Here is a 25,256-nt window from a genome sequence, read left to right as displayed (position 1 = left end):
CCTCCACAGGGCCTTGTGCAGATACAGAAACATACCCTTCTGGGAGGACACAAGTAAGCCACTGTGTGAGGCACTGGTGCACTGGGAAAGGAAGGCACAAATCCCCCGGGAGGCCAGAGCACAGGACTCTCTGCAAGCAGAGCTCGGAGTAGGCTTCGGTCCTCGCTGCCAACGTCAGCCGCACGCAGGTGTGCAGGACACAAACTGCACAAGCACACCCAGCAGTCCTACGCTTCCAGGTTATTCATCAGTAAAGGGGAAGGGTGATCAAGTATTAACTTCTCCAGCCGCCCATTCTCCAACCACAAACGGATCCATCTCTTACCTTATAAACTCAAGATTTATTTGTAGGGGATCTTCCAACTCCAGAGAGAACCACCCCCCTTACCTTTAACTTTCTACTTTTCATAGTTCTCTTTTCTGTTTTAAATATGGTCACGGCTCATGTAATATTAAAGAATGTAAAATGCAAAACATACATGCAAACACATCTTTGCAAGAATCCTCTGAGACAGGGGAAATGCGTATTTTCCCTATTTCACACATGAATAAACAGGTTTCCCCGGCTATCAGAAAGCCATGAGTTCCTCTGAAACCTTTTGTAAGCTGAAATGGATACAGCAAAGAAACAACTGGCATTAATTTATATGGAAAACTCTTTGTGCTACTCCCGAAACCAAGAAATAACCTCTCCTAGGCTTTTTTGACACCTTACAACACATCTTGCTAACAAACTCACATAACGTATCAGGAGTTACAAACTAGATGCTTACAAACTAGATGCTGAGTAAGGGGAAACAGCCTGGTAGCACCACTCTCGCTGCTCACGGGGCGCCCTGCCTCTACAGTGGCTGCTATTTTTGCTTTTGCCCTTTTCCGGAAAAACAAAAATCTTCTTCAGAACTTTCAATTAGCAAAAGCAGGTAATAATGTTGCCTTTCATAAAAGCAAAGTGGAGTAGTGTGAACCTTCAAAAAGCAGGGAATAAATACCTGTATCTGAAATTTGAAGAAGCCATGTCACTTGCCCCCAAAGTTAACAGCAGGCACAAAGGACAAAACAAAAAAGGTCTAAACCTAGGTTTTTACACTCATAGTCCAAAGCTCATATTAAGTATTCAAGTCCCCTAAAAATCAAGAAGTCTCAGTACTCCTCCTCCCTGCCTAACCTTCCTCCCTCATTACTTGACCTAAATTCTTTTAGTGTCACCAAGAATCTCTCAGCCAAATCCAAAGGATACTTCCCTTAGATCCTTCCGACCTCTGCTACATTTGGCTGTAATAATCCTATTTTTTAGATTCTTCTCTTCCATCCTGATTTCTGTAATGATTTCCTTCTTTACTTATTCATTGTTGCTCTCCTTCTCTTGCCACTGATTGTCTTAGACAGCCTGCTACATCTCTGTCTAAACAAGCACCTTCACTTTGCAGTTAATCATGGAAATGGCTGCCCTGAGTATGTAGTTAAGGCTTTAATTTACAGCTCATCTCCTGCAATGCTGCCACTGCCTGTGATGAGTCCATTTCACTCCAGCCTTTCATCACTTCTGGTCTTCATCAATTCCAAACATTGCCTGATCTTATCCAGTAATCATTTCTTATAGCATTTATGTCCTAAAGCATGAAATACAAAAGACTACTGATGATATATTAGATGATTTTAAGTGGTCCACAGAAGCATATTTAAAATCATGTTTATTTTGAGGGGCGCCTGGGTGGCTCAGTGGGTTAAGCCGCTGCCTTCGGCTCTCATCATGATCTCAGGGTCCTGGGATTGAGCCCCGCATCAGGCTCTCTGCTCAGCGGGGAGCCTGCTTCCCACCACCCCCCCGCCCCATCTCTCTGCCTACTTGTGATTTCTGTCAAATAAATATTCAAAAATATAAATAAATAAATAAATAAATAGTCACGGCTCATCTGAAGTTTGGGCAATACTGGCCACTGGGAAGTCCATGCAGGGTGGAACTTAAGCACTACAGATAAGCTCTGAGTCAATGATTCGAATCCTATTTACTAGCTCAGTAAGTCTAGAAGAATTACTTAAACCTCTTTAACTCCCAGTTTTCTAGTTGTATAACAGGGATAAAATAACCTACCACCTAGGCATATTATATAGATTGAAAAAGATAATCCACAAAATTATCTCAGCTCAGTGCCTGGCATGGAAAGTGCTCAACAAATATTAATAATTGCAATTTTCTTTTTAATAATTGCAATTATCCATGTTCTCTCTTGGCCATCATGCCTTCACTTGAAATCTACTAGACACGTGACCTATACCAAAGACAATTTTCATATATGGATTTTCTGCCCCAAGCTTTTATGTCTTTATTTGTATCTTCTGGTATAAATCCAAAGATCACGTGATAACCTTTTACCATTAACCTTTAAAACTGTGAGCATCTTAGCAGTGAGAACCACAAGCCACATTCCTTTGATTCACTAGGCCTTACAAAATTAAAAGAAGCCTTAATGTTTTTTTAAAAGAATCTAAAAATTAGAAAGGAAAATCTGCTGCAAATAAAACATATGTTTATGTGCAGAGTACATAAAGTGTCTGCAAGCCCTTGATACTATTCTAATAGGATATGACAAGGTAATCTTTTGCTCTTTTTTTTTTTTTTAAAAGATTTTATTTTTATTTATTTGACAGACAGAGATCACAAGTAGGCAGAGAGGCAGGCAGAGAGACAGAGAGAGAGGAGGAAGCAGGCTCCCTGCTGAGCAGACAGCCCGATATGGGGCTTGATCCCAGGACGCTGGGATCATGACCTGAGCCAAAGGCAGAGGCTTTAACCCTCTGAGCCAGCCAGGCGCCCCTTCTTTTGCTCTTCTAAGGTATCTGTCAGTTGAATCTTAGTCGTGGGTCAATTCTTCTGTTTCCCACTCTCACACATTCAGTAATAAAACCTAGGTATATGCTAACCACTCATTGTATATGGTAATGTGGACATGGTAACAATTTAGTAAAGGAAAACAGACTAATACTGGAACACACGTAAAAAGAAAGTGTTTTTTTATATTATACATGCTCCACAAATGCTGACTATATACCCCTCCTTTAATGCAGAGCACCTAGCAGCACCACACTGGGGTGAGAACATTACATCACATTAACAGTGATAACTTAATTGCTACCTTGTTTTCAGACTGTCAGTAAATGCTAACCATATAAAAGTTTTTGTCTGCCAACTAGACCACTGCTGAAATTCACTAATAGCCCTTGCTTCATCTCATTTGCCAGCAAACATGCACATACACAGGCCCTAAAACCTGACTGGCATTCTGTTAATCTACAGCAAAATAACTACAAATGTAACTGGCAAAAAGATCAGTTTGTATTTAGCCTTTCTGGGGATGGGGGGAAAATATACAACAGAATATGTACTGAAGTTACCCTCTGTAGAAAATTCCTTTACCCACAAAGATGTCCTGACTGATGCATCAAAGGCTTTATTATTGAGAAATCTAAAATGTTATGACTCAGAAAACCAACATTAATTCTCAAGCTTCTAAGCAACAGTTAACAGTTAACACTGACTAAGATAAGCTATCACCATGTTACCTTTTGGTAAATTGACAAATCTCACTTTACTGAAAGGGTATTAGTCATACATAACTCAGTGAGACATAACTCTTGGATCTCCTTCACTGTAAGAGTAGGGTTCTATACCAATTCGTGTAACATTTTATCAATAATCAATCCTTGTCTTACACAAATATGGCATAAACAGCACCTGAAGCAAGTTACTCAACTGGTGTACAAATTGAAGCAGTATCTGAATGGAGCGCAAGAGAGAAGGGAAAATAATATAATCTTCAAAAACATTTTACCAACAAGGGTGATGGGGTGGCATAAGGGTAGTGGGGAGACAGGCTGGAATGAGTCAGACTTCTGTATTTTCAGATGTGCTCAACATACTGAACCCAGGGTTATTGACTGTAGAGCATGAAGAAATCTCCAAGAAACAAAATCCAGCGTGTGTTTTAAAAAAAGAAAAGAAAAGAAGGAAAGAAAAACTAATTCCCAAAGAATATACGTACTCCATTCTAAGAATATACAACTTACTCACTGCTCAGAGAGTACTTTCTTCTACCAATATTCTGCCAATTCACTATTACTATGTACTAAGCACAGTAATAAGCCCTTTACACACTTTATCTTTATTAATACTACAGCAAACCTTGGAGGGAAGTACTATTATTATCATCACCTCCATTTTACAGATGAGGAAATATTTTATCTATAACAGAGGCCAGATCTCAAAATTTAAAAATTGTATGCCGTACTATAAAGAGTTTTAACCAACTGGCCTTTAAATAGGAAAACTAGCTTCTATCCTATCCCCAAAGTAGTTATAACTGTTTTCTTCATCTTGCAACACTTTCACCATTGTATGCAACAATGTTTCTATACTGAAATCAAACGAAAGAAAAAAACTAGGTTAACAATGCTGCATCTTTAGTTACTACAGTTCCTACAATCATAAGGAACAGGAAGGCAGTTTGCAGGCCCAGAGCACCCTTTGGATTTAGACAGCCCGGACTTGAATCTCTACAGCACCACCAATAACTCTTGAGTGACCTTGGTCAAATTAATATCGCAGATTTCATTTCCTCATCTGTAACATGGGAGGATGATAGCAGCAGCCCAAGAAAAGATCATATATGTTACAGGACTTATTACTATGCTCAGTACACAGTAAAACGTCAACTAATGGTGGAGGGAAAACAGCCACATACATAAGCTCACCAAACCAAATATAAAAGTAAAAAAAAAAAAAAAAAGCCTAGACTACCTCAAGTCCATTACAGATAAAAAGAAAATTAAGATTTCACTACATGCGAAAGATAAAATCCACATTCAACCTATTCCTAATTATTTTAGGGGATCGGTGCATCCGAGGCGGGCCAGGGACGACGCTGCGGTACGTCTGTGACACACACCTAAAAATGGCTCCAGTCGGAGCAGCATCTTAATCACCAACAGAGGAAGTTCCATGTACTTTAAACCAACGCGGAGTCAGACCCGGTGGGCGCTGAAGTATCACCCCGCCGCTCTAAGCGCAGGCACTTCATCACGAATCGTGCTTCTTCCGGGGCGCTCCCCGGGAAGACCTTACAGCCCCGCCGCCCACCGCACCATCCGTTCCAAGCACCCCAGCCGGGCAGGAGTCCGCGAGCCCGGGCTGGAGCTCGGCCCGTGCAGAGATCCGGGTAGCAAACAGCAGGCATGCTGGAAACCTCAAGAAAATCTCAAACCAAGTCAGAACAAATATGCATCCCTTTCAAGGAACCAGGCGCACTACCCTCGGGCAAAAGGACCGTGTATCAGGGTCCCATCGGCCCCCCCTGCCCTTTTCTTCAAGTCCCCCCGGGGGCCTTCGCCCTAACCCCCGTCATCCTAACGCGGCCTCCGAGAGACCGGGCTGCAGATCGGCATCCCCTGCGCAGGTCAGGGGCCGGCGAGGCCTGGGGTCCGAAGGAACGACCGAGCCCTCCTCTGGAGTTGGGCAGCACGTCCCCGGCGGAAGCAGGGCTGGCCCCGAAGCCCCCCGGCCGCGAGCAGCCGGGTCTTTAACCACCCCCGCGTCTCCCGCGCCCCGGCGCCCCGCGAAGCCCAGCCCGCCCGCGCGCGGAGCAGCAGGCGCCGAGGCCGGCCACGAGCGCCGGGGCCGTCCGGGACCACCCCCCACGCGCGCGAGAAAGCCCGCGCGCCCGCCCGCGGCCGACGGGAACTCCCTTCCGCCGCCGCACGCGCGGACCCCCCCGCGCAGGCCCGCGCCGCGGCCGGGCGGAGCGACCCCGGCGGGTACGGGGCTCCGCCGCAGACCACACGGGGCGGGTCCGACTCCCGGTTCCCGCGCCGCGACCCGGAGGCCGAGACCTCCCGCGACCGACGACCACGGGGGCACGGCCGGACCCAGGCCGCCTCCCCGCGGCCTCCCAGCTCCGGCCGCCGGGGTCGCGGCGCGCTCGCACGCCCCGGGCCGCCCCGCGCCGGCCCTCCCCGGCCCTCCCCGGCGGGGCCCGCTCGGATCCCGGGTCCTCCGCCCTCGCCTTCCTCACCGGCCAGGGCGAGCGTCCAGCGGAGCGTGTGCGCGCGTCGAGTCTCCGCCGAGCTCCGATCGAGGGAGGGGGAAGGGGACGGTGGGGGCAGGGGCGGCCGGAAGGACCACCGCACCGGGGGAGCCGAAGCTGCGGATGGACAAACCGCCAAGCACTTTCGCCGCTTCCCGAGAGGGAGAGAGCGAGCGAGAAAAAGAAGCAAGATGGCGGCCAGCCAGCCCCTGCGTGCTACGTCACGCCGCGGCGTACGTCAGGCCGGTCTCCGCAGGCCCGCCCCCGGGCGCAGAGACGGCCGGGTCACGTGCAGCCTCCGTGGCGGCCCGACCCCGGCGGAAGGCGACGGCGCCCCCTGCCGGAAGGAGGGAGTTCCTGCAGCCGAGACTGCCGCGGCGCGGGGGGACCTGGGCCCCGGGAGCCTTGAAGACGCGCGACGGCCGCGTCCGAGTCTCGGGACGGTGCGCGCTCTTGGAGCCGCCGGGCGGGCGTCGGGGCTGGCTCCGCCGGCGGGACGGCCCGGTGCGCCCGCGCTGCGCTCGGCCTGATCTTGGACGTTGCCATGGGACGGTCTCTCGCTATTTTCCGGGAACGTGAAGACACTAGTCGTGATGCCCGAACCTGCCGTGGAGGAGCGTGCACAGACGCACTGTCCCCGCGCTGGACTCTTCGGACCCGCCGCATCCAGATGTGCGCTCAGCGGTCCGGGAAGTGCGTGGGCCGTGATGCGCTCCTGCCGTAGCCCTGCTGTGAAAACACCCGCGTCTGGGCGTGTCCGTGCAAAAGACCCAAAACTATGCTCCGGGTGCTAATGACGGTAACGTTAACAGTAGTGTTCTTAGAGCAATCAGGTCTTTTAAATATTTTATGCATGCCTGTGATTTCCTGATTTTATAGTCAGAGATCACTCTTAAGGTGTAAAGAAAAGTTTGTGAGTCGTAAGACTGTTACGATACACAAACGATAAATGTGTGCATACTCTGCATATACTGAGTGTGTGTAACTATATATGGTATTTGCTTATGTTTCAACAGGCATTACCTATTCCTTAGGTTTTATTTATTTTTTTTAAGGTTTTATTTATTTATTTGACAGAGAGAGAGAGAGAGAGAGCACAAGCAGGGGGAGCATCACTCAGGTGACTCCACTGGGCGGGGGGCTCCACTGGGAGCTCCGTCCCAGGAGCCTGGGATCGTGACCTGAGCTGAAGGCATGGGCTTAACTGACTGAGCCACCTAGGCACCCATTTAGGTTTTAGAATAACCCCAAAACAGGTTCTGCTAATGAATTGCTCTGTATTAGGAGTAAGTTACTTAGTATCTTTTAGATTCAGTTTTCTCATGTGTAAAATGGAGATGATACCTACTTAGGTCAACTGTACTTCAATTAAAACATAATAAAATGTTCAAAAAAAGTAATAAAATATTTAAAAGTCTTTTAAAATATTTTCTTTATTTCAGAGCGAGAGTGTGAGACGCAGAAAGAGCATGAGCAGAGAGAGGCAGAAGGAGGGGTAGAAGCAATCTCCCACTAAGCAGGGAGCCCACAGAGAGGCTTGATCTCAGAACTCTGGGATCATAGCTTGATCCAAAGGCAGATGCTTAACCCACTGAGCCACCCAGGCACCGATAAAGTATTAAAAAAAAAAAATTATTCCGAGGCACCTGGGTGGCTCAGTGGGTTAAGTCTCTGCTTTTAGTTCAGGTCATGATCTCAGGGTCCTGGGATCGAGCCCCACCGGGCTTTTGGCTCAGCAGGGAGCCTGCTTCCTCCTCTATCTCCACCTGCCTCTCTGCGTACTTGTGATCTCTCTGTCAAATAAATAAATAAAATCTTTTAAAAAAGTATTCTTCCACAAAAAAATAATATTTACTTCTCAAATTTGTGTTATTTACTCACCAGATATGTACCAGGTGCCTACTGTACAGTCTAGGGACTGGGGATATAAAGGTATAGAACAATTAAGACCTTGGTCCCAAGGCAACAGTCTACTGATACAGATGCAATAGGTTTGGATATGTGCAATGAAGGAAACAAACAGGATATTAACATAAAGAATAACCAGGGAGAAGAGCAGGAGGAATTGACTTTAGAAAGTGTGGCCACTGAGTACCTTTCCGAGAAGGGGCCTTTTAAACCGGGACCTAAATGATAACAAGAAGCAGTAATGCAAAGAGTGGGTGGAAATTGCTCTGGACCAAGTGAACTGAAACTGCTTGGAATGTTCTAGGAACTAGGAGAGGAGTGGGTCTGGAACTTAGTCAAGAGAGAGTGACACATGATGATACGAGAAGGAGAGATGAGGGCTGGATTCTGTGGGGTCTTAGAAGCCAGGTTAGGGAGTGCAGAATGTCATCTAGGTGCAGTGAAAAGCTTTTAGAAGATTTTAAGATGAGGAACACGGGATCGGATATTTTATATTTTAAGATCACTGTGAGTGAAGAGTGTGAAAAATAGATTGTAGGGAGGCACGGAAGGAAACCAGCTGCCCCGCTAGGCAGTAAATGAAGTAATTACAGTGGTGAAGAATAGAGTGGCCTGGACTAAAATGGAGGCGTGGAGACGGAAAGAAGCAGACAGATTTGGCATATAATATTTGGAGCCAAAATATACTTGCTCGCGGGACATGATGGCTTTGAAATGTGGGGGAAGAAGAAAATCAATGACAACAGAGTTATGGCTTGAGCCACTGGGTGAATGACAGCAACACTTATAGAGATTATGGTGTTGGAAGAGGGAAGCAAAGTCACATGGTTAGTGGAGCAATATCACGAAGGAAAATTGGGAGAAATTAAATTTGGGGCGTGTTAAATTTGAGATGTTCAGGTACTGTCTAACTATAGATCAAGTATGCCGTGGACATGCCTGTCGAGAGCTGAAGGGAGGTCAGAGCTGGAGAGAGAGATTTGAGGCTCAGCGATATGGGTTTCGGACTCGTACACACACATTTCACAGGCAAGTGTTTCAAATGGTCGAAGCAGAAGAGATCACTTAGGGAGAGAGCAGGAAAAGAGGACAGAAACGGCCAGCCCTAACACCAGCAATACCTGAAGGTAAGTGGAGGTGGAGAATGTAGCAGAACAAAGAAGCCAGAGACCTGGGGAGCCTGAAGGCGATGATGTCACAGAAGCTGAGAGAGGAGAGAATTACAAGATGGCATTTCCTGTATGTGAGACGCTGCTGAGAGGTCAAGTCATATAAAGGAGCCAAAAGTGTCCAGTGTGTCTGGCAAACATGGAGGTTACCGGTATCTTTTACAAGAAGTTTTGGTGGAGTAACAAGGTCAGAAAGTCATATGATGGTGAGTTGAAAAGAAAATAGATGCTGAGAAAGTGGGGATTATGGATAAAGTTATTTCCAGAACTTGAATTTTGCCAAGACAGAAACACAAGGTAGCTGGAAGGAATGTGGAGTGAAGAGAGACACTTTTAAATATTGGAGAGAGTAGATCATGTGTGTATGATGATGGGAATAATCCAGAAGGATGTCGGTAACGAGTGTGTAGGAGACAGAGGGAACCCTAAGGAAGGGAGGTCTGTGAGAAGGTGGGGAGGGCTGGACGGACAATTTACCTTTGGAAGGGAAAGTAGGTGCAGCTATAGGGAATATATGATTCCGAAGGGAGGTCCCATCGATGACTTCTGTTTTCTCAGTGAAGTAGGGAGGGAGGAAATCTGCTGAGATGGCGTGGCTTGTGGGAGTTTGAAGGGAAGATTCAAAAGTCAGAGAGTGAAAAATTAAGCCTACTGTGAGGAACAGAGTAGGACTGGCACGCTCCGCCCAGAGCGCTTTTAATGTTTGTGATGATGGATGTAAAATATGCCATTCGGTTTATGTATATGATTTCTCCAGCTGTGTACAGCATTGGGTACAGCTATGGACCAGATAGAGTCTCCCGTGCAGGACTTTACCAGGCAAGAATAATGTAGGGAAGTGAGGGTATCCATAAGTAAGGGACTGTAATGATGATGATATTGTTTGAGCATACGGTGGCTCTGTGGTAAACGGAAACTTGTATCCACTTTGTGAATTATATATGGTATATTTTAAATTCAAGGATTCCTTGCCACCTCTCCTGGTCTGAGCTGTTATTTCCCACCAATATCTTCAATGATTATCCCTGCAGCAATGTTAGAATAAATAAAATAACAAACAGGTAAGTTCACAAGCACATACACATTAAGGGTAAGTTCACTGCCCCTCCCCCAATTGATATCAATAGTCTTTTGAAATGGAGAAGCTTGGCTCATATAGGGTCATTGCTAGGCAAAGGCCTGCTGACTGTCCCCAAGAGGACAAGGAAGGCTCACCTTGGTTAATTCTTCCCCAACCCTCCAGGATCTGGCCTAGAATGTTTGAGTCTCTAAAGTACCTTTCTTTAGCAACATAAAACAGCTCCAGCAATCAGATGAATTTCTATTAGCCAAGGTCATGAGAATGATATATACATAACCAGAATATTAACTTATTAATTTTCAGTTTAAATACCTGAAGACTCAAGACCGCAAAGCCAGTGTATTTTCGACACAGACAAACCTACTGAAGGCTGTTTGATGAGCCCAGATTCAGAACAAGTGCAGTTATGCTCAGGCTTGTTCTTGATTCGTCTATCTCCATGACAGGATGATTTTGTCCCAAAGATGGAAGGACTCAGTTTCCAATGGTTGCAACTTTCTACACTGATCTCCGATACAGTAGGGACATCCTGCCATGCTATTGATTGAGCTGCTTCTCTCCTTGACAGCTCTGGGATGGGCACTGAGGGGCTCCTGTCTGCGCCTTTCCCCGTTTCCATGGCGACCCAAACCTCTTAGCAAACTTGTTTCAATAACAATGAAGTTACAGTCTGGTCAGGCCAGATTGTGTTTTAAAGGTGACTGCTTGCTTCTGGTTTTATCCATTGTGGGTAATGTTAAAGTTTAGATCTCAGAGAGCAGTTTTATTTCCCTTATTTCCAGAATCTCGGGGAAAATTGGACTGAAATCTCAGGGATTGGTCCAATGTCTGGAGCCAAATAATATTCTTTTAAAATTTATTTTGTTTTGTATTATTCGAACCTTTCCTAACACCTCTTCCACGTAGGTAAATTTGCCATAATGGAAATGTTCTCATGACACAGGGAATGAAAGTTTGTCCTTCAATTTCCAGTTCTGCTTCTTTAAAAATTAATTTTAGGGTTACATTATCAAATTGCCAGTTGGTGATATGCAGTCAGGCAAACTGTTTCTTACTGAAAAAGACTGATTCTCCAAACCCTATGACGTATGACCTTTTTTCTTTGTTATTGCTCAGTCTTACTGTTTGTGTGGTGTGTGTGTGTGTGTGTGTGTGTGTGTGTGGAGAGTGCACATGCTGATGAGTGGGGGAGGGGGGCGAGGAGAGAGGGAGAGAAAGAATCTTATTTAAGCTTGTTCCACACTGAGCACAAAGTTTGACATGGGGCTCCATCTTATAACCTGAGCCAAAATCAAGAGTCAGATGCGGGACTGACTGGGCCACCCAGGTGTCCCTTGGTAATGGTTTTACTAAGTTCCTCCCCTTCTCATTGGGATTGATTCTATAAACCTAGAGGCACTGAAGATTTATGAGATATTAGGTAAAAGATAAAGGAATGAACGACCATATCATGCTTTATTCGTATTAGTGTTTGTTAAAGTTTATGTGCACAGGACAACTGTGGTCTCTTCACAATAGTCCAGCAAATCATATTTAGTAAAAGTGTGAAACATTATAAGCCTGATGAAAAAAATCATAATACCCAGAAACTGTATGAAAATGCAATCTAGGGGCGCCTGGGTGGCTCAGTGGGTTAAAGCCTCTGCCTTCGGCTCAGGTCATGGTCCCAGGGTCCTGGGATCGAGCCCCGCATCGGGCTCTCTGCTCGGCAGGGAGCCTGCTTTCCCCCCCTCTCTCTGTCTGCCTCTCTGCCTACTTGTGATCTCTCTCTGTCAAATAAATAAATAAAATCTTTAAAAAAAAAAAAAAAGAAAGAAAATGCAATCTAATTTTCTTAATTTCAACAAATACTGAGCTTTGTTAATAAAGAAAAATATTGCCAGTGTCTCAAAATATTACCTTTTGTCAAGTTGTAAGAGGTTTCTAAGTTATACTAAATGTAATATATGTCATATGTAAAATATTACATTATCTAAAGTGGAATAAATATCTTTGTTCTTATCAATCTATTATGAATTAGCTCAGCAAACCCTTCTTATAATGGAATAAAAGGTACAATGTGGTTAAAAGTGTTATTCATTTATCACAAATCCTATGTTAATGAAATTTGAATGAACTGGGATTTCCTGTCCACCCAAAATTTCCCCAGATTTTTCTTAGCTAAGAGAAGTAACTAAATTCTTGGAGCAGTGGACCCAAGTCAAGAAGGTATAGTGTTGTTAATGAACAGAGAGCAATATTGGGGAGCGTGGGAAAAGAGGGAGAGAAGAGACCGAGACAGGAGAAAATGGTAGAACGCAGACTTGCCAGGGTCACAACTTTGCCTTAGGCTGGAATTTCACCCTAGTCGGGAAGTAAGTAATGATAAAGGGCAAAAATCTAGAGACCAAAGGTAAAGAGGGTGGGTCTAGGGAATCAGAGCCGAAAAAGTTAAAAAGGAAACTAGCCAGGGGGTAACTGAAGGTACTCAATAGGGCTTGTCTTAACTCATTAGCCCAGAAAATAGAAGCTTGACATATTACTGATGGACATCCAGTGCTCAATAATTACCTCTAAAATTGTGACATGGGCGGCTGCCTGTAGCATTTCTCAAAGTATAAGGCACTTTTTTTCCTCACCTGACAAACTGTATATATAACATATAAATGAAACCACCCAGTTTCACTTTTTATTTCATCTTTTATTGCTCCACAGTAATTAAGAGAAGTCAGGGTGACAGTACATTTCTTTGCTAGCACCGGGACTAGGCATTTGTTTTATTTTGAACTGAAGTATAGTCACATACCATGTGATAGTAGTTTCAGGTGTACAACATAGTGATTAGGTGTTTATATCCACTACAAAATGCTCACCTTGATAAGTGTAGTTACCACCTGTCACTGTATAAATACAATATTATTTTCTATAGTATATATATCAATAAATATAAATAAATCACGGTATATGTATATATATTTATTTATTTACTTTGTAACTGAAGTTTATACCTCTTAATCCCCTTCCGTCTATTTTACCCATCCCCTACCATCAGTTTGTTCTATTTATGAGTCTCTTTCTGGTTGTTTTGTTGATTCCACATTTAAGTGAAATCATGTGGTATTTGCCTCTCTGTGTCTGACTTACTTCATTTAACATAGTGTGCTCCAGGTCCACCAATGTCATGAATGGCAAGGTTTCATTCTTTCTTACAGCCGAGTAGTAGTCTGTTATTTATACATGCAGGAATATACATGCACACACATACACACCGCCACTTCATTGTTTTTTTTGTTTGTTTGTTTAAAAAAAAGACTTTATTTATTTGACAGAGAGAGAGGGAACACAAGCAGGGAGAATAGGAGAAGGAGAAGCAGGCTTCCCACTGAGCAGAGAGCCCATGTAGGGCTTGATCCCAAGACCCTGGGATCATGACCTGAGCCTAAGGTAGACACTTAAGACTGAGCCCCCCGGGTGTCCACCCCCACATCAGCTTTATCTATTCATCTATCCATGGACACTTAGATTGCTTCCGTATCCTGGCTATTGTAAATAATTCTGTACTTTTAGGCTTCCTATAGAAAGAATTTCATGTGTTACAAAGTATCAGCAGCCCATGCCTAGTTGAGGTTTTGTTTGAATTAGTTATTTCAGAATTATTTCTTTGAGTTGCTGAGAGTCTCCGTGAGGTGCTTGCTTCACACGGGAATTCATGGACCAATACTCCAGGGACTGGGCCATTTTTAACCTCATAGGGCACAGTCTTAATAGGAAGAAAGGAGAAAAAGGATAGTGATTGAAAGCATTGAGAAAAAATTTCTCAAAGTATTTAATAGTCTCTCTTCATTTCAATATTTAATATTACCTATATGAAATTTTCAACTGGGAAGTCTTAATCATTGTAATGATTAATAAAATTGTGCTACCTTTTAGGCTACAAGTAGCCAGGTTACTTGTCCAACTTAGAGAAGGCATGAGTAGAGTGGGTGACCCATCATCCCAGTCTGCCTGAGACTGTCAAGGTTTTAGTACTGAAGGTCCCATGGCCCAGGAAACCACTCAGTCTGGGGCAAAATAGGACAGTTGGTCACCTTCTGCGGACTACAAGGAAGGGGGGGACACAGATCTTAGCTCCAAGATACTTCCCCAGTAAATTCTCCTTTGGGTCCCTATTATCTGCCTGAGAAGATATCCTTGCTGGGGACCACCAACAGGAAAGGAGCTTTGCCTGATGCCAGAGAAGATTCTTTCAATCCTGGAGGTTAGCCAAACTGCAGACAACTAAAACGTTAGTCCTGAAGAGCCCCTGACATCAACTGGACACATCATTCATGTGGCGTTCACCTGGCGGTCACTGCTTTATTAACCCCTTCCATCCTGTTCCAGGTGCCAGTTACCAAATGTGTAACTGAGGGCCAGCAGTGCGCGAAGTCCTTCGCATACATCATTTTACATGGCAAACTGCTATATGGATTATATGGTTTATAAAACTGGTTAAATTGGGGCACCTGGGTGGTTTGGCAGGTTAAAGCCTCTGCCTTTGGCTCAGGTCATGATCTCAGGGTCCTGGGATCCAGCCCTGCATCGGGCTCTCTGTTCAGCGGGGAGCCTGCTTCCCCCTCTCTCTCTGCCTGCCTCTCTGCCTGCTTGTGATCTCTCTCTCTGCCATCCAATCACCAAAGCCCCCTCTCTCTCCATTTCAGTCGCAGCCATCATAATCCAGTTCACCCCCATCTGTCATGCACGGAAACTATTTCAGTAGTGGCTCATTTCTTTTCCTATCTTTACCTTTGTCTGGATCAAAGTGACTTATTTTTTTTTAAAGATTTTTATTTATATATTTGACCAGGAGAGAGAGATCACAAGTAGGCAGAGAGGTAGGAGGTGGGGGCGGGGCGGGGAAGCAGGCTCCCTGCTGAGCCCAGAGCCCGATGTGGGGCTAAATCCCAGGACCCTGAGACCATGACCTGAGCTGAAGGCAGAGGCTTAACCCACTGAGCCACCCAGATGCCCCAAAGTAACTTATTTTTAAAAATAATTTTATTATTTTCAATAGATTTATTGAGTTATACGTGACATACAATATGCCAGATATATAGAGAGATATAGATCTATCTATATGCGTATATAATTGTATATATTTGCATTAAATATATACATTTGTATATATACTTGTGCATAAAATTAATATATAATTTGTATATATTTGTATTAAAGATTTTATTTGAGAGAGAGGGAGAAGCAAACTCCCTGCTGAGCAGGAAACCCCACTAGGGCAGACCCGAGGACCCCGGGACCTTATCGTGAGCTGAAGATGATGCTCAGCGGACCGAGCCAGCCGGACGCCCCTCTGCTGGATACGCGTGAAGTGCACAAGCTGAAGCGGCACCGGCGGCCGTCACCGGCCCAGGTTCCCCGGCTGCACGCGGCGAACGGCGGGTCCCCGAGAACCAGCTCCGCCGGCCGTCCGCCCGCGCGCACGGGCGTGGGTGACAACTCAGTGTCCCAGCACCTCTGCGCCAGCCGCACCCCTTTCCGAGGTGACCCCGCGGCTGGTGCAGGCCACCGACAGGCCCGCGCGGGGCATCGTGGGGGCCAGGCCAGCTCACAGGCTTGGGTGCTGGAGCGAGAGGCCCGCCCGCACGAGCACCGCGTGAGCACCGCGTGAGCACCGCACGAGCACCGCACGAGCCCCGCGTGAGCACCGCACCAGCAGGGCCTGAGCACCGCACGAGCCCCGCGTGAGCACCGCACGAGCAGGACACCAGCAGGACTCGAGCAGGGCGCGCAGAACCGCTGCCCCCGCGCATGCGCTACCTGCCTGCGGCGGCCGGGGACCCGCACGCGGTGCAGCCCCGCGGTGCAGCCCCGCGGCCCGACCCCAGCGTGGGCTGGCGCGGTGCTGTCTTCGCCGGCCGCAAGGCCGCCCCGCCCCGCCCCTGCCGCCCGGTGGGGCTGTGCTCTGCCCCCCCGCGACCCCCACCTCCAGGTCGGGGGAAATGAAGGGTTTGGAGGGGGAGGAAAAACAATGCGTGCCGGTAAACAAACCTTGACGCGTGTGTGTCCGTGAGAAACTGTTGCACAACCGACGTAATAAAGTATCCACCGCTTTTATTTTATTTTCCAGATGGCAGAGGCTGCGCAGGCTACTCGGAAATGCAGAGATAAGCCGTAGAAAGTGGAAAAAGAAATTCTCTCTCTCTCTCTCTTTTTTTTAAAAAAGATTTTATTTATTCGTTTGACAGAGAGACACAGCGAGAGGGGAAGCAGGCCTCCCGCCAAGCAGGGAGCCTGATGCGGGGCTCGATCCCAGGATTCTGGGATCATGACCCGAGCCGAAGGCAGTCCCTAAAGGACTGAGCCACCCAGATGCCCCCAGAAATTCTCTTCACCCTCCCTTTGGGTCATCTTTTAAAATTTGAATCCTAACAAGTTTTTTCCTTGTCTTAAATTCCTTTAATTGCTTCAGTTCCTTTATTATTTATTTACTTATTTATTCATTTTTGTATCCAAAATCTGTTTATTGGGGGGCGCCTGGGTGGCTCAGTGGGTTAAGCCACTGCCTTCGGCTCAGGTCATGATCTCAGGGTCCTGGGATCGAGTCCCGCATCGGGCTCTCTGCTCAGCGGGAAGCCTGCCCCCCCCTCCTCTCTGCCTGCCTCTCTGCCTACTTGTGATCTCTCTCTGTCAAATAAATAAACAAAATATTTTAAAAAAACAAAAACAAAAAAATAAACACAAAATCTGTTTATTGGGATAGCCTTGCTAGTTGGTGCCTGGCTAAAGACGGTGGTGATTCTTTCCATGGGGGCCACCTCATGTCGGGGAATTAGGAGCTGGGGCTCTGCTCCAGGCCCTTCCTCTCTTGCTTCCCCTTCCCAGAGTGGTGGAGGAGGTCCTTCCTGTGGGGCATGTTCTCACGGGGAGGTGGAAACTGCTGGAAAGGCAACTGCCTTTTTTTTCCCCCTAAAATTCTATTTATTTATTTATTTATTTATTTATTTATTTGACAGACAGAGATCACAAGTAGGCAGAGAGGCAGGCAAAGAGAGAGAGAGAGAGGGAAGCAGGCTCCCCGCTGAGCAGGGAGCCCAATGCGGGACTCGATCCCAGGACCCTGAGATCGTGACCTGAGCCGAAGGCAGAAGCTTAACGCATTGAGTCACCCAGGCGTCCCAAAGCAATTACCTTTCAATAAAGACAAAAACCTTTACCTGAAGGCTCGGTGCCATCCCCACACTCACGTTTCCTCATCCGCTCATCTGGTGGGGCTCTCCATTTCCAGCCCTAGAGGATTGGATTTTCAACCAAATCAGTGTTGCCTCGCTCATCTTGCCTCAGGGCCTTCTCCCCACTTTGTCCTTTTCCTCTGTTTTCATGCCCCCTCGTTAGCATATTCCTAAATGTGAATGAATATTTTAAATAACTGCTAATTAACAATTATTGAACTCTTACTTTTAGTCAGGTTCTATGCTCTGCACACATTGTATCTCTTCCGCCTTACAAAACCTGCGATGGGTATGATTCTCCTTATTCTGCGGATAAGGAACTGGGACTTTCCCAAAGTTGTGTAATTAAGAAGTGAAGTGGCTAAATCCTTACACTAAGGTAAGTACCTGTGGATAGCCTCCTGTGTAACAGCCTCCAGTTTTCTTGTAGAAACTGCTATTGCATTCATGATCTGTTTTTTCTGCTTTGTGTGTGTGTGTGTGTGTGGTTTTTTTTTTTAAGATTTTATTTATTTTTTTATTTTTTTATTTTTTTATTTTTTTTTATTTTTTTATTTTATTTATTTTATTATTTTTTTATTATTTTTTATTTTTTTATTTTTATTTTTATTTTTTTTTTAAAGATGTTTTTTTAATTTATTTATCAGAGAGAGAGGGGGGGAGAGAGCAAGCACAGGCAGACAGAATGGCAGGCAGAGGCAGAGGGAGAAGCAGGCTCCCCGCTGAGCAAGGAGCCCGATGTGAGACTCGATCCCAGGACGCTGGGATCATGACCTGAGCCGAAGGCAGCTGCTTAACCAACTGAGCCACCCAGGCATCCCAGATTTTATTTATTTGACAGACAGAGATCCCAAGTAGGCAGAGAGGCAGGCAGTGGGGGGTGGGGAGTAGACTCCCTGCTGAGCAGAGAGCCCGATGCGGGGCTCTATCCCAGGACCCTGGGATCATGACCTGAGCCGAAGGCAGAGGCTTTAACCCACTGAGCCAGCCAGGCGCCCCTGTTTTTTGTGTTTTAATTAGGCTCCATGCCCAGTGTGGAGGTCAACGTAGGGCTTGAACTCATGATCCTGAGATCAAGACCTGAGCTGAGATCAAGAGTCAGACACTTAACCAACTGTCACCCAGTGCCCCTGCACTCATTATTAAATGTCTGTTTTCCCATGTCAACTGGAAACTGTATGAAGACAGAGTCCATGTGTGCTCTGCTGGGGCCCTAGAGCATAGTAAACGCTTATTACACCCTTGAGTGGAAGTATAAATGGCTAGATGTCGCTACTGGAATTTGTAGAGTGACTTAGTGGCAATAGCTTGGAGTACCTGGCGGGCTCAGTTGGTAGGACATGCAACCCTTGCTCTCAGAGTCAGGAGTTCAAGCCCCGTGTTGAGAATGGAGCCTACTTAAAACAAAACAAAACAACACAACAAAACAGATTCTTGTGTCTCACTTGTTGGAGTTTCTGACAAAGATCTGGGATTTTCCTGGGAACTTGTGTTTTAAAAGAACTCTTCACATGATCCTGAAGCACTGCTCTGGGAAAGCAAACATACTGAAGGCGCTGTTTCTATTCACAGAGAAGATCGAGTGGGGGTGCTGGGGGCTCAGTCAGCTATATACCTGCCTTCTGCTCAGGTCATGATCCCGGGGTTCTGCGTGGAGCCCCACATCAGGCTCCCTGCTCAGCAGGGAGTCTGCTTGTCCGTCTCCCTCTGCCCCTTACCCCTGTTCATGGTCTCTCTCTCAAATAAATAAATAAAATCTTAAAACAAAAAAACCAGATTCGGTGAAGGACATAGTTAATAAGGAAAATTTGATCAAGTTGCATTGTTACCAAACAATCTATCATAGTTGCTAATTCAGGAAAGGAAGGGGAGCCCTGGCATGCGTGCTGGGCAAATGGAAAGTGTAGCTCCTGGCTGGGTTTTCTAACACTGTTGCTGGGCAGACTTGGATAAACTCATCACAAGAGAAGCCAGTAACTCAAGAGATGATGGTTTGGAAAAGAGAATGGGAGACATTCATTTCAGGTGCCAGCAGCGGTGGGGGGGAGGGTTGCAAGGCTCAAGCCTTAATAACTGGCCTCAAGATGGACATCTAGAGCTTGACAGAGAGCTTTCAGGGCTGCGTGTAAGAGAGCAGGGCAGAGAGCGCATGGTCACAGGTGCGGGTCAGTGTGTGTTTGGCCCATAATCATGGGTGGGGAAGGGGATGTGTGGGGTGTGGTCTAGTAGACATTCCGTTGCTATCACGGCTTTTCTAGTCTGGTGGTTGGAATGTTCTGTTCCTTGCAAAACATCTTCGTCAATGTCTCCAGAAAGTGCGATAAGAAATAAGCACAATAGGTTTTTAGTTAGAGCCTGAGTTAAGCAGTCTAGTCTCTTTCTGGTTTTAACTGTTGGGCTCTACAGTGGAGCAAGAGGGCTCACTGACTGTGTCTCAGGATTTCTTTTCCTTCAGTGCCTACGGCCCTTGGTGGCGCCGCTTTGAAGAATGAAGAGGTAGACCAGATGAGGAGTGGTGGGCAGCAAAGCCAAGTTTATTGAGTGATAGTGCAAAGCTCCCAAAGAGAGAGGGAACCAGAGAGGGTTGCCTTTGGAGTTTCTAAGTCTAGGGGCTCTTTTGCAGAACTATCTTAAGCAACCAGGGTGTGCTAAGGCACGCCAGTTAGGGCTTTGATTGCGGGTCTATCTGTTGGGTTAATGTTCACATGCTGACGTGTTCTCGGGCTGACATCTGGGGATTTACGTCTTAACTGCTTCAGCTCATGATGATGACGTGGAACTATCTCAAGCAACCAAGGTGTGCCAATCAGAGCTTTGATCGTGGCTCCGTCTCCCTTTTAGGTTAATGTTCATATGCTGATGGTCTTGTCTAAGCTGCAGAACAGGGTGTTAGTGCTGTTTTGTCTTAGCTGGTCCTGACTCCATGTTTTCTTGATGGGAATATATGTATCTATCTATGTATATCTTTATTTATGTAGGATCTATTTTGTCTATGTATATCTTTATCTATTTATCTAGGATCTATCTATCTATCTATCTATATTATATGTATCCCTGCAACATAACTGCCCAACTAACTCCTAACAATAACATTAATTTCTTTGTTGTTGGTGGTTTGATTTTGGCTCTGGGTAAGATAAATTTGTTTACGCATACCATCCCTCCTGCAATATAGCTGAAGTCTTCATGGAAAGGGTCAAGTGACATTGTTTTATTCATGTTAGCATTGTTGGGAGTAAAGATGTGCTGGTAGAAGAATTTGTGGGCTAATAGAATGTGCCAGTATACGAGCTGGTAGGTAATTAGAAGCTTACATGATAAAATAAAGTCTACTTAGGTCTAGTAAATTCCAGGCCAGGGAAAGATGAAATAAAATTGTCTGAAGAGGGATGACATCCTTACCAAGTAGGCTATCTCTCCAGAAGAATCAGCACTTCACTGATGTGTAAATAGATCGATCAGTGCCTCTCTAGCAATATTTAGAAAACACCCACATTACCAAAAATCTACCCCTAGTGACCCATCCTATGGCTTGTCCTCTGGCTCCCTTCAAAGTTGAGAATGGGAGATAGCAGGGGTGCTGCATGCCTTCACCTGCACACACACAAATTCAGCATGCCCCGAGTAGGGGTGTAGAGATTTGGAACAGCAGGAAGTGTGCTGAGTGCGGAGCAGAGGCCCCTCTAAGAGAAAACTGTTGGGCTGGCAGGAAGGGCTACCAAAGATGGCGAAAGTTCCCGCCACAAGACCTGAGCTCCGACAGGAGAACAAAGGCCCAAGCAAGAATCTGAGACCCCCGACCCGGGCTCCTGTGGACCAATGGGATCCCGATGAGCGGCGGGATATCCAAATAAGGGAAACTTGCCAAAAAGACCCCTGAGCTTTCCCCAAGACCCCTTAAAAGCCCCCTCCTCCCTGCCTTGGGCGCGACTTCCGCCACTCTGCTTTCCAGAGAAATCTTTCTGTACCTATTTTCGAGGGGCTGCTCAGTAGTTGCTGGGTAAAGTAACTCTGGTGCCCGAACTGCTTTGCAAAACCAATTTGGTCTTGAAATTAACTTGTTGAATTTTATTTTTTTTAACAGAATGTGGCCTGTCCCCCAATTCCCATTTATTTATATACTTTTTGTGATTTTTGCATTTGTAGCTGTGAGTCTCAGGGTGCTTTGTTCTACCTCTGTGTGGCAGGTGATTGAGTCACAGGATAGACTGTTAACACCAGACCTTCCCAGTGACTAAGTAAGAGCTGCGTCCAAGGTCATGGACGTAGGCTCTGACAGTCACCCTACTACAGCTTGACATTTACCTTCTAAATTTAAAATTTTGGATGATTGACCCAAAAAAGCTTTCTTCCCCCTGAAAAAGTATGGTTAAATAAATTAAATTGATGTTGAATTAAAATACCAGGAAGAAATGGCTAACTAAAAATAACAGGATATGATTAATAGTTTTGATTCATAGCCTATTTTTATCCTCTTCTGGAATTTGAATATCCAGATTTGTATTTGCAGAGCAATAAGAGAAAAATGAGATTGGAATCTTTAGTTTTGAAATTCTCTTTGAATTAGCTTTATCGAAAGACTATCCCTTGAGAATTTGATCTTTTTTTTTTAAGAGATTATTTATTTATTTGTCAGAAAGAGAGAGAAAGCACTCAAGCAGGCAGAGACAGAGAGAGAGGCAGGCTCCCTGCCAAGCAAGGAGCCTGATGCAGGACTCGATCCTAGGACCCTGGGATCATGACCCGAGCCAAAGGCAGCGGCTTAACCCACTGAGACACCCAGGCGTCCCGAGAATTTGATCTTAATTAGTGAATACTCTCAGTTATTTCTCTTGGACTAGAAGTTAGCCTATATAAGAATTCATTGTTAATTTTACTGGGTGTGATTATGGTTATATTGTTTAACAATCCTTATATATATATATCTCAGGGTGCCTTGGTGGCTCAGTCAGTTAAGCGTTTGCCTTAGGCTTGGGTCAGGATCCCAGCTTGAGTCCCGAGTTGGGCTCCTTGCTCAGTGGGGAGCCTGCTCCTTCCTCTCCCTCTGGGGCTTGCTTGCTTATGCTCTCTCTCTCTCTGCTGTCTCTCTCTCAAATAAATAAATAGAATCTTAAGAAAAAGTCCTCATCGGGGCACCTGGGTGACTCAGTGGGTTAAAGCCTCTGTCTTCGGCTCAGGTCATGATGCCAGGGTCCTGGGATCAAGTCCCGGATAGGGCTCTCTGCTCAGTGGGGAGCCCGTTTCCTCTTCTCTCTCTGCCTGCTGCTCTCCCTACTTGTGATCTCTGTCAATATAAATAAATAAAATCTTTAAAAAAAAAAAAAGAAAAAATCTTCATCCTTTAGAGATATATATATAGAATATGTGTAGGTAAAATGATATAACACCTTGGGTTTCACTTTAAAAATATTCTAGCCAAGGCACGCCTGGACGGCTCAGTTGCTAAAACAAGCCCCATGCTGGGCGTGGGGCTTACAAAAAAATAACCAAAAAAAAAAACCACCAAAAAAACCCCAAACCAAAACCTTGAAAAATATTCCAGCCAGGGGCACCTGGGTGGCTCAGTGGGCTAGGCCTCTGCCTTCAGCTCAGGTCATGATCCCAGGATCCTGGGATTGAGCCCCGAATTGGGCTCTCTGCTCAGCGGGGAGCCTGCTCCGCCCCCCCCCCCCGCCTGCCTCTCTGCCTACTTGTGATCTCTGTCTGTCAAATAAATAAATGAAATCTTTTTAAAAAAATAATGTTCTAGCCAAACAAGATAAAGCAAGAAGAAAATGGGGAAATACATAGGTGATAAGAATGGCAGAACCTGTACCCCAATGTTTATAGCAGCAATGTCCACAATAGCCAAACTATGGAAAGAGCCCAGATGTCCATCAACAGATGAATGGATAAAGAAGATGTGGTGTAGATATACAATGGAACACTATTCAGCTATCAAAAAAAAAAAATGAAATCTTTCCATTTGCATTGATGTGGATGCAAGTAGACGATGTTAAGCTAATTGAAGTAAGTCTGTCAGAGAAAGACAATTATCATATGATCTCCCTCATATGTGGAATTTAAGAAACAAAACAGGGGGGATGCCTGTGTGGCCCCGTTGGTTGAGGATCTGCCTTCAGCTCAGGATGGGTCCCACATGGGGCTCCTTGCTCAGCAGGGAGCCTGCTTCTCTCTCTGCCTGCCCCTCCCCCTTATGCTCTTTCTCTCTCTCTGACAAATAAAATATGAAAATCTTAAAAAAAAAATGAAAGGAACAAATCAGGGGCACCTCGGTGGCTGTTGGTTGGGCATCTGCCTTCAGCTTGGGTATTGATCTTTGGGTCCTGGGATGGAGCCTGGTGTTAGGCTCCTTATTCAGTGGGGAGCCTGCTTCTCCTTCTCCCTTTCCTGGGTATTTACCCAAAGAACACAAAAACCATAGATTCAAAGATGTCCATGCCACCCCTATGTTTATAGCAGCATTATTTACAATAGCCCAAGTGTCCGTGGATAGATGAATGCATAAAGAAGACGTTATATATATATATATTCATATCAAATAGAATATATATGTGTGCATATATAATGGAATATATGGAATATTGAATAATGGACTACTAGCCATAAAAAAATGAAATCTTGCCATTTGCAAGGACCGCAAGGACATGGATGGAACTAGAGAGGATCATGCTAAAGGAAATGAGTCAGAGAAGGGCAAATACCATATGCTTTCACTTATACGTGGAATTTAAGAAACAAAACAAATGAGCAAAGGGGAAAAAAAAGACAAACCAAGAAATAGACTTTTTTTTTTTTAAAGATTTTATTTATTCATTTGACAGACAGAGATCGCAAGTAGGGAGAGAAGCAGGGAGAGAGAGAGGAGGAAGCAGACTCCCTGCAGAGCAGAGAGCCCGATGTGAGGCTCGATCCCAGAACCCTGGGATCATGACCCGAGCTGAAGGCAGAGGCTTGAACCCACTGAGCCACCCAGGCGCCCCCAAGAAATGGACTTTTAATTATAAAGAACAAACTCATGGTTACCAGAGGGGAGGTGGGTGGGGGGATGGCTTAAATAGGTGATGGGGATTAAGGAGTGCCCTTGCGGACATGAGCAGGTGTTGTATGGAGCTGGTCCATCAGTGTATTGTACACCTGAAACTAATCTGTATGTTAACTAACTGGAATTAAGATAAAAAACAAAAAGAATGGCAGATGGTTGTTTAAGATAGATGATAGATATGTGGGAGTTAATTATGTTCTTTCCATGCATTAAAAAAAAAAATCCACAATACTAAGTTCTTAAAAAGGTTTTTCTCAGTAACACACTCTACATTATATTTTTGTTTTGCTTTGTTTTAGCAATCTTTTTATTTTTGGCAAAACTACCACATCTAGAACGTAAACACAATGAGAATGGCCCTGTCCCATTCTTTATTTAGCACCCATTTAATGAATAACCTATGTTTGGTGCAGTTGCTGCTTGAGGCAAAGGGATTTGAAAAGAGCACATGATCTGGTCACCAGAAACCAGTCACATTTCTGCTCTTCAGTTTCCCTATTGGAAAATGAGCAAACAAAATGGGATGACACTAGTAATCCCCTTACAGTTCTGTGTCTTTGAGTCTGGCTTCTTGAGAATATGAACTGTAATCTTTCGATGGAGACAGCATAAAACAATTAGATTTTAAATACCTATGCACTTAATAATAGGTGACTTCAAAGCACATGTCTGTTCCTTCTTGTGATAAGAGGACAACGTGGCATTCCCTTCCCTGTGAACTATCCTTTGCTTTTTCTCCTGGTGTTGGTTTCTTTCTAAGAATAATCT

The 25,256-nt window shown here is 45.2% G+C and overlaps 2 protein-coding genes across 20 annotated transcripts in view; one reads left to right on the top strand and one right to left on the bottom strand.

The window, feature by feature from the left end:
* Positions 1 to 6,308, bottom strand: part of PRRC2C (proline rich coiled-coil 2C) — a 96,123-nt gene extending 89,815 nt beyond the window's left edge. For 14 of the 18 annotated variants that reach the window (XM_082702621.1, XM_082702625.1, XM_082702622.1 and 11 more), the window contains exon 1: positions 6,069 to 6,308. The gene's annotated coding sequence lies outside the window, so the exon portion shown is untranslated. The remainder of the gene's footprint in view (positions 1 to 6,068) is intronic. The other 4 variants (XM_082702631.1, XM_082702624.1, XM_082702634.1 and 1 more) reach the window with 2 other exon arrangements.
* LOC309849835 (uncharacterized protein) lies at positions 6,204 to 16,068 on the top strand (the record flags this gene model as incomplete). 2 transcript variants are annotated; one of them, XM_082702838.1, is made up of 2 exons in its annotated part: positions 6,204 to 6,879; positions 15,432 to 16,068. In XM_082702838.1, one exon carries the CDS (start codon positions 6,204 to 6,206, stop codon positions 6,657 to 6,659), a length of 456 nt encoding a protein of 151 aa, XP_082558964.1. In that variant the 3' UTR covers positions 6,660 to 6,879; positions 15,432 to 16,068. The 2 variants fall into 2 exon arrangements, with proteins under 2 accessions (XP_082558964.1, XP_082558965.1); XM_082702839.1 differs by lacking the exon at positions 15,432 to 16,068 and adding an exon at positions 7,523 to 7,555.
* Between the last annotated feature and the right edge of the window lie 9,188 nt (positions 16,069 to 25,256).

Source organism: Mustela nivalis, assembly GCF_964662115.1.
Source record: "Mustela nivalis genome assembly, chromosome: 16".
NCBI lineage: Eukaryota > Metazoa > Chordata > Mammalia > Carnivora > Mustelidae > Mustela > Mustela nivalis.
This window is presented reverse-complemented; position numbering and strand designations above follow the sequence as displayed.